Raw genomic sequence first — 13,445 nt, 5'->3', positions numbered from 1 at the left:
TTTACGTTTGTATTATTGAGCTTCAACTTGCTCTCAGTTAGAACTTGCCTTCTAGTTTCTCCTGCCTATAGCCTGTTTTGGGACAAATACGAACGTTGACGCCTGCTGCCTAGTGCAGAAGAAAAGGCAGTTTTTCCTCTACAAGCGCGAGGGTAATATAAGGAACAGAGCTCCTATTTCAGCAACGTATTTGCTAGAGGCTGTATGTTGCACTCGCTTCCAAGCGCGACTGAAAAATAGTGACGCAGGCACCCTTCCGTATAAGTGCTCGTTGTGCCCTCCCCACTTAAAAAAACTAGAGCAAGCGGTTTGAGTTTGACATGTAAACAATGGACGCGTGAAGGTTTGTCGTCACTCCGGAAAACGAACACAGGAAGACTGCCGGCGTGAGCGTGCCGAAAGAGTTTCACAGCAATTATTTACTTAAGAACTGTACCGCCATTTTCGCATAATAATGCTCGGCGACCACGTAGAGGAGGCGCCTTCATCATGGGCACGGTAGTGAAATATAAACTGTATGACTCAATTATCTGCGAGACTCACTCATATACTCCGAATATAGGTGGCTATAGTATGCGAGGCAACCGCTATCGGGAAGTCACCGCTGCCGAAAACGTCATACTTTGGCTAGTATACATGATAAGCATTAATTCGTTGTTTCAGAACGCATAAAAAAATCTAAAAAATTTCATTGCATTTTTGTTCGTCTTCTTGGTGGCTGATTAATTAAATGAAATGTGTCTCTATGAACAATGCTTGCTAGTTCGTGAGTTTCAGATATTTTTCCAACTCGCCTAATGTAACGATAATCGATTTTTCAGCACAGCTGGATTCGAAAGTGTCTTAAGGTACACGGAAAACGCTTTAACGCTGGTTTCCTTTCTTAACGTTCAATGAAAGGAATAACAGTCATCTACACGATTGTAGCACGAAGCTAGGTTTCACGGAAATTCTTTCCAGAAGTTTTTCCGGTGAATTTTTATTCAATTTCGGCGATTTCTCTCCGAGGAAACCGTACGAGTTCTTTAGTTACATCATTGTATTCTCGTGCGGACGACAACCGTTTCTTCCGTGAAAATCGTTCCACTTCCGGGACCTCCGTAGAACTGCTTTGCTTCCTTATAACGCTTATGATTCTGAGGCGCGATATTTTTTATAGGTGTGTACAGTTGTGGACGCAGCGCACGATATGAGCATGTATAGCCCACGCGTCTTAAGACCCATAGCCGTCTGCGGTACATTGTCCAACAAAGAATATGCTAGCGTAGTGACGTACTTGGCTCGAGGCCGTCAACCTTGATCTTGGTGGCGTCGAGGTGAGAAGCGACGGCCACCTTGAACGGGCTGCCCAGCACGTCCTTGCCGTTCACGGAGACGTTCACCTGCGGATCCAACGAAGCAAGTAAAAATTTAGTTCATATGAGGTACTGGAGAGAGAGAGAGAGAGAGAGAGAGAGAGAGAGAGAGAGAGAGAGAGAGAGAGAGAGAGAGAGAGAGAGAGAGAGAGAGAGAGAGAGAGAGAGAGATTAACCAGAACAAATGTTCGGTTGGTTACCCTGTATCAGTAACCTCTATACAAAAAAAAAAAAGAGAGCAATTTCTGCCATCGTGAATTTCCCACACAACAGTCACACTGAACCGCTTTTTCATCAATTAAACTTAGTTCCTTTAACCAAAATTATACAAAAAACATGCTTATTAAATGCTATGAGGCAGCTGTTTCCAGGGCCAACATCTCCTTGCTCAGCATTTCTTGTTTGAGAGAAAAACAAGAACAACGCGCTACTCGCCTTATTAAAAAAATGGGAACTTACTAAAAAATGGCGGATATATATATATATAAACGTAGGTATATTGTATTTGTATGCCTGTAACCAGAACCCATCAAGCGATCGAATTTACGTTTTATGATTGTCCGCTACATTTCGTTTAAACTAAAATTTCTATTTTCTTCTGTATGCATGTTTTTATTTACTTTGAGTTGCATTTGTTTTGCATTGATATTTTCTGTTAATATAAACTTGAATACTTGCCATCTAACATAGTAAGTTTCGTTGCTACGCTTTTCTTTTTGCTATGTCGCTATGGTAAGCAATATTTTAGCTCTGCGCTTATGTTTGCCATGCGCCTGTTCCAAGTTAAAGGGACTGTGGGCCTCGTCAAGCCGTCTTGTGGCTTTTAGTCCACGGCCCTCAGCATCTATTTCTTCGGATTGCGAAGACACAGAATAAATGAATAATTAAATAAATAAATAAATAAATAAATAAATAAATAAATAAATAAATAAATAAATAAATAAATCAAACAGGAAGAATGCGTAGCTGGCTGAGGTCTTGCGATCCCCGGAGTCATGAAACGGGAATTTTGTCTCTAAACACGAAGAGGAATTCAGGGCAGCCCCGATGCACAGGGTACTCGAAATCTATGGTTGCGTATTTGTCCGTCAGTTTCTAAACATTGTGCTGAACTATTAACAGCAGAACGATTGAAATCTGGGCCAGTTGGTACATACTTGAAGGAAAAAGCCAGTCAAAAAACGCAAAGGACAAGAGGAGAGGTTCACACCAGTCGTTGTGGTGTGAACCTCTCCTCTTGTCCTTTGTGTTTTTTGACTGGTTTTTTTCCTTCAAATATTAACATCACGCAGGGGACGGACACATTTATGGCCTACGTCGGGACAGTGGTTTCAGATATTGTATGTGACCGTCGAACATTACTTGTGAGACATGGATTTAATTAAGGTGCAGCCAAAGTACTAAAGGGGTTTACATTACTCGTCAGTAATTTAGCAATAGTATAAGGAATTGCCTCGAGGTGGTAATTTCACACCTGAGTTTGGAGTTACCTGGTTACTTTCACCGAACATGCTTCTCCGAAGCAATTTAGCAAACCTTAAGTATAGGCTATGCTAAAAAGTTCAGCTCGAACAAAAGGAGTCCCCTTTCTTATACTTTGCTTACATCGGTGCGGTTAGGCTCATAAACGATTTAAATAAACTGTGGCCCAGTCGAAAAAAAAGAACAATTTAAATAATTTCATTGTCGAAAGTAACTGCACTTCAGTGCCGCTACGTTTAGTGTGCTGTTGTATGCCCCCTCCTGCGGCGCTACACTTGCGGCAGATTTAGGAGTAATTTATTTATACGCGGACAGTGGTACCGATGTGCATGCCCTTTGCGGACGTTATGCTGCGCCTGACACCTCACGTGGCACTCCGTAGCTCTGTGACGTCAACAAAGGTGCGTCAAAATTGTGGGAGGCATTCGATCCCCATATCGCGTGTCGTCGAGTGCGACTGTGACTAAGCTCGGAAAGCTGGCGGAAACCGAAACCGCTAACTATATATATATGCGTGCAGGTTACGTTACCGACACTGTGCGACAGGACTCGTCATCACCGAGCCAAACCGATGGGTGTTTGCGTTGGCTTCTTCTCACGCTCGTTTGGTAAGAGTCGCCTTTACTTCCGCCTTGCCTATCTAAACAAGGCGGCGGAGAATTATTTTTCGCATTTTCAACCAAATCCTTGAGTACATTTTTTTTTGGGGACGGGAATGCGGAAACGAAGTTCTATGCGTTACAAAAGCATATATAGACTGAAGTGTCTTACGATTTCAGAAATTGCGAAGATTGACTGTGAGTGTCCCAGACCTTTCTCCTGCATCAGATACAGAAGATCTATCTTTTTAAGAACACTGGCCTTGTGGAAGTGACCAGGCACCTCATATAGCAAGAAAGGCGTACGCGCGCTGCGAAGCACATTGTTATTATTTTTTCAGCCGTGACACCAAGCACATCTTGAAACAACCTTTCGTTAAATATTTCGGCCGTATGGTTAGGCGATGCAGCAGAAAGATAACTTCTTCGTGCAGTGGACTCTCTACTAAATTATATTTTATTAACTAGCGCAAGAAGTGGAAACTTAGTTTCATCAACTTCAACTCTGGCTAGATATTTCCTTCACCAACGACTTCCTTTTATTTATTTATTCATACCTCAAATACCCCATTTGGGGTTTTACATGAGGGGTAGGCATATCTACGTCACATTTTCAATGAATGCCTTGAACGATGATTGACTGGAGTGGTGCACCGCTTCAGCAGATAAGACGATTCCAGTCTTTCGCTGTTTGAGCGAAGAACGAGTTAAGATGAGCGGTGGTGCGAGCTGGAGGGGGATAAACAGCCTTTGAATGGCTATGACGGGATGAAGTTTGATGCGCAGGCGTGATATCGGCCTGGCGAAGCAGCGAGTGATAAAATTTGTAGAGACACAGTCTTGCTGTTTTGCGGCGGTATTCGAGGGTTGGAAGGTTCAGAGATGACTTTAGTGACCCTAGTGTGGTAAGAGTAGTCAGAGTGAATGAACCTTGCTGCACGATTCCGTGTGGATTCCAGTGCTGTTGCCAGGTTAGATTGGTATGGGTCCCACACTGAGCATGCGTATTCCAGTTTGGGTCAAAGAAGTGTTAAATGTGCGAGTAGTTTTACTGAAGGGGGAACAAGACGTAGATTACGGCGCATGTAGCATACTACACGATTGGCATCATATCTAATGCTGCAAATGTGTGAGGGTAAACCGAGGTTACTGGACAAGTTAATAGCTGAGCACCTATAAGAAGTCACAGCACATATTTAAGAACCGGCGATAACGTAATTAGCTTAAATAAATTATTAGCGACGGTGGAAACTTAGTAGCGACGTTTTTTTGACGTTGAGAGACATTAGCCAATTATTATACCAAGTTTCAATGACGTTAAGGACGGACTGGAGAGTACGAGAATCAGGGTCGTTAGTAATAGGATGATATATTACGCAATCATCAGCAAATAAACACATTTCTGAAGAACAACCTTTGGTTAAGTCGTTAGTGTATACTAAGAGTAGTGGTCCCAGGACAGTGCCTTGCGGCACGCCGGAGATAACGGGCGATAAATTTGACGAGCATTGGTTAGCGTAAACCAATTGTTGACGGTTAGTCAGAAAGTTGCGTATTCATCGGAGAACACAAGGGTTAAGATTAAGACGCGATAGTTTTAGGAAGAGCCGTTCATGAGGAACCTTGTCGAAAGCCTTTTGGATATCCAGGAAGAGGGTATCTATGGGTAAGTTTTGATACAGATGTGAGCTGATGTCATTAGCGAAGAGGGCCAGTTGAGTCTCGCAGGACATGCCTTTCTGGAAACCATGTTGATTAGGATTGAAGAAATCAGCGGTTCTTAGATATTTTACAATATGAGAATAAATTATATGCTGCATTAGTCTGGAACAAACACTGGTGAGGGAAATTGGACGGTAATTCTGGCACAATGACGATGATCCTTTTTTTTGTACTGGAATTATCTAACCTATTTTCCAGTCTTGCGGCACCACTCCAGATAATAATGATTGCTGAAAGATATGACACAAAAATACGCTAGATATGTGCGCAGTGCTCTTAAGCATTTTAGAATTGATTCCATCGAATGCCGGCCGAGGATGTTAATTTGAGGGATTCTATTAGCTTGGTGATACCGTATGCCTCAAGTCTGACATGGTTGGACGGTTGAGGTAAGGTCAGTCTGGGAGGTCAGTGTTAGGTGCAGAAGTGAACACGGAACAGAAGACAGAGTTTAGTACTTCAGATACTTTATGGTCAGGAGCACAGATGTTGTCGTTATCATATGTTATCATATGCGCCATGTTAGGAAGTGTTGCTGAGTAAAATGTTCGTTTACCTGTTGCGGCCAAAGAATCAAACGCCTTTTCATTGGCGTAATATTCTTTCCCAGACAGGAGCGGTATCGGAATCTTTGGCTTTGCGAAATAATCTTTTCTTTTTCATTGTTTAGTTGTTTTAATGTGTTGCTGAACCATGGGGACGAAGGTAGCTCGGTTAAGTAATAGTTGGTATCCAAGTCTCAGTGAGGTCGATCTATAGAATCGGCGTACTACAGAACCGGACGCGCTGAACCCTCATCGTGGTATGCCAGGTGAGGTCGTCTTTCATGTGTGGTTACCGTGCTCATTTTATTTCCAGCAAAGGCGAAAGTTGTGCGTCATGCTTAGAGCGCTGGTTGATCGTGAATTTTTTCCAAGGATTATTCCTGGACAGTTGCCTACTCTACACATTCTAAGGAAGACACCATGTGCTTTGCGAAACTTGTTCGCTACGTGTGTCCTATCTTCGAAGCACTGGCATCATGCATGTGATTGAACTTGGTTAACATTTTTTTTATCTAGAGCTTAAATGTGTTCTGTGAGTTATTCGCCTAGGTAAACGCACTCCTTCACAGACTCTACAGGCTGACTGGCGATCCTGAGCTCTTGTTCCCTTGCCCGGCTATTGATCATTATCTTTGTATTCTGCCGTATTATTCTTCAAATCCACTCTTACACTCTCTCAGTTATGGTCCTCAATAATTTGTTGTAACTCGCCCCCAGTGTTGCTGAATAGGGAAATGCCTCATCTAATAATAATAATATTTGGGGTTTTACGTGCCAAAACCACTTTCTGATTATGAGGCACGCCGTAGTGGAGGACTCCGGAAATTTTGACCACCTGGGGTTCCTTAACGTGCACCTAAATCTAAGCACACGGGTGTTTTCGCATTTCGCTCCCATCGAAATGCGGCCGCCGTGAAATGCCTCATCTCATCTGAAAACAGAAGGTTGCTAAGATATTCGCCGTTGATCCTCACTTCTAAGTTTTTCCAGTTTGATGGCTTGAATTCTTCTTCCAAGCACGCAGTGAATAGCATTGAAGAGATTGTGTCTCCTTGTCTGACCCCTTTCTTTATAGGTATCTTTCTACTTTTCTTGTGGAGAATCAAGGTAGCTGTGGAATCCTTGTAGACATTTTTCAAGATATATACGTAAGCCTCCTGTACTTTTTTGTTACATAATGCCTCTATGACTGCTGGCATCTCTATTGAATCAAATGCATTTTCGTAATCTATTAAAGCCATATAGTGAGACTTATTGTACTCTGCGGATTTCTCGATAACCTGATTAATGACATGGATATGATCCATTGTAGAGTATCCCTTCCTGAAACCAGCCTGTTCTCTTGCTTGACTGAAGTCAAGTGCTGACCTTATTCTGTTGGAAATTATCTTAGTGAATATTTTATACAATACTGGAAGTAAGCTAGTGGGTCTATAATTTTTCGATTCTTTAACGTCTCCATTCTTGTGAATTTGTATAATGTTGGCATTTTTCCAGCTCTCTGGGAGCCTTGAAGTAGTGAGAAACGTCGTATGAAGGGCCGCAAGCTTTTCAAGCATGATTGCTCCTCTATCTATCTTCGACTAAGTCGACTGTATACTGACCCCGGGCCAATTATACTGAATATGGTCAGAAATAACCTGCTGAATATATTAAAATGTTTAGCATGAGCTAAATCGGCACGTTAGTGCAATTTACAAATACTGACACTGGCCAAACATGCTGATTCAGCAAAATAAAGCATTCTTATTTAATTGACTTATATATGTAATTATAAAATGTATATTGTATTTACTCCCTCTTATCTTTCCTTCTCAATCTCTTATCTTTCTCTTTTCCTTATACTTTAGTATACGCCGCCCCGGTTGACGTGGTAGGGGACTTGGATTCGCGAGTAGGCAGGCGCCTACCAGAGGGACAAATACGCTGCTAAGGTCGCATAGGATTATTTGGTGCATCCGGTCCTGTTCTATCTCTCATATATATATATATATATATATATATATCCCGAACGAATGCTCGGGAAGGAATGCTTACGCACTGTCTTACAAATCCCACTATAGTTTCTGCACTAATTTTCCGTGTTTCTCATTGCCCCCTATCAGCAGCACGTTTTGAACGGTATTTGCACTCACAGTACAAGACTTCATTCGCTGTCTAACTCGCTGTTTAAGTTTATTAGCGAAATATGCTGTAGCTTGCATTTACAAATGCAATAAGGAATACTTCCGACGTTCGTGGTTTTTCATCTTGTACCGAGATGTGCATTTATTTCCGCATACCAACCTCGTAAATTTATACGGTTCTATCCTTCTTGTCTAATAACCGCGCAACGTGTTTCTCAAGTGAAAATGTGCGCATAAATAATTTCAACCGATCGATACTTTGATAAGCATGATTTCGGAATACCACCTTAGCCTGGTCTCCTGACTCCAGCACGGCTGATTGCTGTTGGTACCGAAAATTGTAATGTGTGCTTGAGTTCGCTTATCGTGCCACGTCAGACAGCAGCCCGAAAACCGAGACAAGGCAAAAAATAATACCTTGCCAACTATGCTACCACATAAAGGTCTGATTCTTTTGGCAACGAAACTTAAGAGAAACATGCATCTCCACGGGGTTTCTAGTGGAGCATGGCTTGTTTCCTGACCGCCGTGCGTGAATCGAAGTATTGGTTTGGAGCGAAACGCAAGTTAATTGAACGTAGGCCCTGAAAAGCCTTCAATTAAGCGGACCGCGACAAATACTTCATAGTTTGAACGAGTGATAGGCGCTAACAGCGCGAAAGCACTCGGGCAGAAAGATACAGCGACCTTGTTCAGCGTCGCTTATCGCGCAAGTCTTAATGTCCCGTTGTTTATCGTCTGTTCCTCGTGTCTTCTGCTTGGCACCGCTTTCGCGGCCCAGCTCTCGGCTATGCGCTGGCTGCGTCGGGCAGATAAATGTTACCGGGACGCTCGCTCCTGACGAGGATTCCTGAACGATATGCAACCGCTCCCTCTCTCTTTCCCCTCTCCCTCTTCCCGGCTCCCGGTGTGTGCCGATGGCCTTGGCAGCTATCGCCCGACCTGTAGGCGTTGCGGTATATGCCTTCTGCCGCGCGGGCCCCGCGCCAAGACCGAAGCATCGCTTCCTCCGCGGCATCCCGCTGCCTATACCGAAAGAGAAGCCAGCTTGCGTCAACTTCTTCATTTTATTTCGTTTTCTGCGCGGTTGACGAGCCTGGCAGGGAAGTCGTCGCGCTCGGCATCTCTCTGCACGCTACAGCGTGGGTCGTTGTTGACCTGCTTGTTTGTGTTATGCCGCGACGCTTGGACTGCGCTCAAGCAGAGAACCGGAGTCATTTAATTTTAGATCCAACAGACACGGGTAGTATGCGGCGAGGCTTCGGCAGACGGTGAAGTATTGAACGAAACACAACGGCGGGCGGCAGGGCCGCGAGGAAATATGTCCAATGGAGCGAAATGAACGGGAACGTGATTGCTAGAAGAGAACCTGGGACGGTATAGGCATAAGTGCAGTGGTGGAGCAGGTGCACCAATTGCGCCAACCTGCGCCGAGAGCGGTCCTTTGCGTCGAGCCTGCGCCAAAACGGTGTTTTAGTGGAAAATTGCACTGAGCCTGCGACGAAGCATGTATAAGAGCTAAACCCTCCTTCCTTCGAGGCTTCACAGCTAAGAAAACAGAAATCAAAATCAACAGCATGTTATCATCACAATCATAGGAAGCAGAGGCCCGTCCTTATAGAGTCCCTCACTATATAGCGAGCAACTCTCTATAGTGAGGAACTCTACGTGCCCGTCGGAGTCGTTCGGTTCAACATTCGCGAATTTTTCTCTGACGGATGTACAATGTAGCGCCACTGCACCGTCTTGCTGGCGCTTTATTCGTGTTTATCGAAACCGCCCGTGTGGTATCGCAGAGTTTGCCGAAGGAGGATGCCACATTTAAGGATTCAAGGCAAGCTTTTTCGATGTTATGGGTGATAGCGAGGCTGTTCAAAGGAGCCGCTGCGACCAGAATCGCACGTGGTGCACAGTTAAGAATGGTGTTTGCCGATGAGGTGGAATGTGGCACACCGCGAGAGGCGGCACTTCGATGGGGGCGCCTCAATGTTCGTTGACGGAAAATTTTTGCGTCGAGCTTGGGTCGCTGCACTATTTCGGTGAAATAGCCTCGCCGACGCAAACGCAGAACCCTATTTGCGTCTTGCGCATGCGTAGTGGCGTTGACGCAATTTTTTTTGCGGTGTCAAAATATTTGCGGCTCCTGTTCGAAAACTCCCTAATCTGTATGACATGACATGAGTATATTGCATTGATGATGTCATGTTCAGTGAAGGCGCGTGTACTCGATCGGTCTTGCGGTGAGCCTTTGCCCACAAGCCGTGAGTGCCGCACTGTGTTGCATCCTGGGTAAACAAACACGCATTTGTTGACGATCTCTCTGTGGTGCCTTCTCTGCGCCTTATCAACGAACCCGGCCGTAGCGTCCTTTGCCTCGCGGTGTGGAGGAGCATCGCATCCTTTCCTGACCGCGCTTGCAGGGTTAGCCTCGTGCAAACCTGTCTCCACAACATATCGATTATATCAGTTAAAATTTGCATGGTATATGGTAAGCACACGTGCGTTGGACCCTGCGGCAAAAGTGCTTGCTGCTGCGCCAAATCGTTTTTCTTTCGTCTGCGCCAGGACCTGCGTCGAAAGATGAAATGCTTGTTCCACCACTGATAAGTGGATTTGAGAGAGTGAGTTACAGCTGCAGACTGCTTGTGGCTCCGTGTAACAAAAGCGAAGTTTTATTCAGCTGCTTCGCCGACAGCGCTGACAGCGTTCTTTTGCGCAGTTGCTCTACGCGGAACACACTGGATCACCGCACTAAGCGTGCAGTTCTCAGCATTGTCCCATCTCTACAAGACGCTTTCTTCAGCGAAGTGGAGACCAATCTTGAGCATTGCTTACGTAAACATTCGTTCGGTAGTACGGCTGAGGCTGCTAGGTCATTGTAGTGAAACCAATGCAGCCTCTTTTAGTTAAGAAATGTGAAAATTGAAATAGTCGACAACAATGCTTTCACGAAAGCATTCCGTTGGCGTTTCTAGGCACCGGAGTATCGATCAGCTGTCTACAGGTGAGCGCGTTTTATTGCGGTAGCAATTATATGGACACTCCAGGCGCATTTCTGCCGTCGCCATCGCCGTGAGATTCCGCATAAAGTGCTAAGGCGATAAAATTGTTGCCTCGCGCCGTATTATGTATGTAGCAGCGAAAACGCAGGAGGGTTAGCCGGCGAACGCGGCTCAATCTCGCGTGCGCGAGCGAGGAATGCCGGGCGGAAGCGCGCCCCCATCTGTCGCGCAGGAGGCAAGGGGGTACGGCGAGGGAAGGGGGATAGAGTATTCTCGAGCGGCTACTGCTGCTGTATCTTAAAATCGACGTGCGACGTGGCCAAAGTGCGCGCCTGCGCGGGCCTCATCTTCAAAGCGATCTACTATGTTTGCACAGTGCACTTAATGCCGGTAGCTGAGTATGCGTTGTGCTTTCGACGTTTCGTTGACGCTTAAGCGAGAGATGCACGAAGGTCAATTCGCTCTCTGCTGCTGCCGCGATTCCTCACTCCAGCATTTTGATAGCGAGTTTCCGTGGTAATCGAGCGAGATGTGTTCATGTTTACCTCTGCGCGCGTGACACCGTACTTGTTAATTTAGTTAGTAAGCGAATATTTACAAGTTTATAAGGCCGATAGAACTACTATCTTTATTTCGTATAGCTATCTACTAATTTGATATCGCAATCGGTGCTAGCTTCACCTTTCGGCGGAAACTGCGACTTTTTTTCATCTCACCTAAGTCGAGCGCACTTCCTTTTAACTATTGATGGCCTTCCCGCTTTTGTGTGCTACCTTCATAGACAGCTGAAGGTACAGTGCTCTGCCTGCACTTTTCACTGCACTGCAGTGAAACTTGCCACAGCCGCGGTTATTTCAACCATCATCCAGAGAGGTTGTACGATGCCTCCTCCATGCTTTTACTTTCCTTTCTCTTGTCAATATTTATAGTAAAGCTCTGCAAGTCGCTTGTAAAAACTGCTTCCCTTTCTCTATTCTCAGTCTAAACACCTATATCCGCCTCTCCTCGCCAACTTTTTGTTCCTTACACATAGTTTGTCCTCTCCAGACACCTTTCTGGCGATGGGGATGAAAATCAGCTCTGTGCGTCGTTTCATACATAATCAAAATATCCGGCGACGCCGCATGTAATTCCAGCAGGTGCGACGAAATCAGACAGCCTGTGCCGCTGCCTTCACTTCGACGGCCAGCGAGATTCTGTATGCGCTAGTTTCAATCGCTACTCGCTATTCTTCGGATCGTGAAGCGCACCCGAGGTACTTGTGTTTGCTACAAGTATCTCACGCCCTGGTCGAGGTACATTAGTGTGTGCGCAAGGCCACTAAACATATGCGAAGCTGCCTGGAAGCAAAGGGACTAGGCCACCACCTGTGGGTGTCACTGAGCATTCCCCAGCGGGTGTTGTTTGCACACTGACTCTTTCTGCTTTCTTATCTCTATGCCACCCTTTCTTTCCCTTTCCTCCAGTGTAGGCTGGCCAACTGGGCACAACTTAATTTCTCTCTCTCCCTTTTATGTGATTGTTTATGACATCCTATAAGTGCAGCCCTTGACACTAGCTCATTTAGTTTTGACACCGCTGGTGGTTGACCATGACGTTTGGTCAGCGGCCCATATTTCAATATATATATTTTTAAATACGTCATTCCTTTATTGGAATGAAGGTAAGAGATTTATTCGGCTGGTGAGGTGGCGGTTATGCTTGGGGTCAAAGAAAATGCAAGAAATTAGAAATCAAAGAAGAAAACTTCACGCAGTACACAGGGCGCACAAGCTCATCAGACGAGCAGGCTTGAAGATGTTAGCACAGTATGTGCTGAGGTGGGCTGGAGCGCGCATGTTAGCATAAATACGCGCTCCATAATAATGAATTGCCCAGCCATTCATACAGGTACACCTGACGGAAGAAAGAATGAAATAAATGATGAGAAAAGCGAAAGACGAAACAAGTGAAAACATTAAATATGCTGCCCCTCTCCTTGTGCTGCCTATCACCAACGTTCTAGACAATGTGAATCACTCGTGACACTGCGGTCCTATAAATATACGTCACCAGGAACTTCCTTTTTTTTGTCATCGTAAAAAATCTTCGCTCTTTCTGTGCTGCTCCGTAGTGTGTGCGTGTTGTTTGTCGACTGAAAGACGTGTGGATAGTTGATCGTGGTTATGATCGTTGTTGGCGCCGTATTTTCAGCTGAAGACGCCGAAACCTATGAACACTCAAGGACGAAGAGTGCAAGAATAAGTAATTATTGTGAGAGACCTACAGCGCCGCATCTGTAATGGGAATAATCAATATTACTACAGCGATGCAATGCCATTAACTGTTTTGCTTATTTGTAGATACTTTACATTTTGATGAAGTCGGCCTTCAGATTTCTGCACCTAAGTCGGCAGCTATTGCCTATCATCACCAACAGAGAGCACGACCATCCCTGAAACGTTTTCAATGGAAGGATTCTCCTATACCATAAATGAAACGACATCTATACTTTCGTATAATCATACGATGAGCGCATCAGATGGCGACCTGATGTTAAAGCTATGCCTACATCATGCCTGTCTTTTCTAAAATGTGTGACGGCACTGGCTCGAGGTAACGGCATGATCATTCA

At 44.9% G+C, this 13,445-nt stretch overlaps 2 protein-coding genes across 4 annotated transcripts in view; one reads left to right on the top strand and one right to left on the bottom strand.

Annotated features, from left to right (window-relative positions):
* The window catches only part of LOC142585720 (uncharacterized), a 120,388-nt gene that overhangs the window by 11,307 nt on the left and 95,636 nt on the right, over window positions 1-13,445 (top strand). The gene's annotated exons all lie outside the window — the stretch shown is intronic.
* The window catches only part of cher (filamin A protein cher), a gene marked incomplete at its 5' end in the record, with an annotated part of 117,286 nt that overhangs the window by 42,600 nt on the left and 61,241 nt on the right, over window positions 1-13,445 (bottom strand). Inside the window, one exon of the mRNA XM_075697610.1 lies at window positions 1,277-1,382. Coding sequence (XP_075553725.1) covers window positions 1,277-1,382 — 106 coding nt within the window. The remainder of the gene's footprint in view (window positions 1-1,276; window positions 1,383-13,445) is intronic.

This window comes from Dermacentor variabilis, chromosome 6 (assembly GCF_050947875.1).
Source record: "Dermacentor variabilis isolate Ectoservices chromosome 6, ASM5094787v1, whole genome shotgun sequence".
Taxonomy (NCBI): Eukaryota; Metazoa; Arthropoda; class Arachnida; order Ixodida; family Ixodidae; genus Dermacentor; species Dermacentor variabilis.
This window is presented reverse-complemented; position numbering and strand designations above follow the sequence as displayed.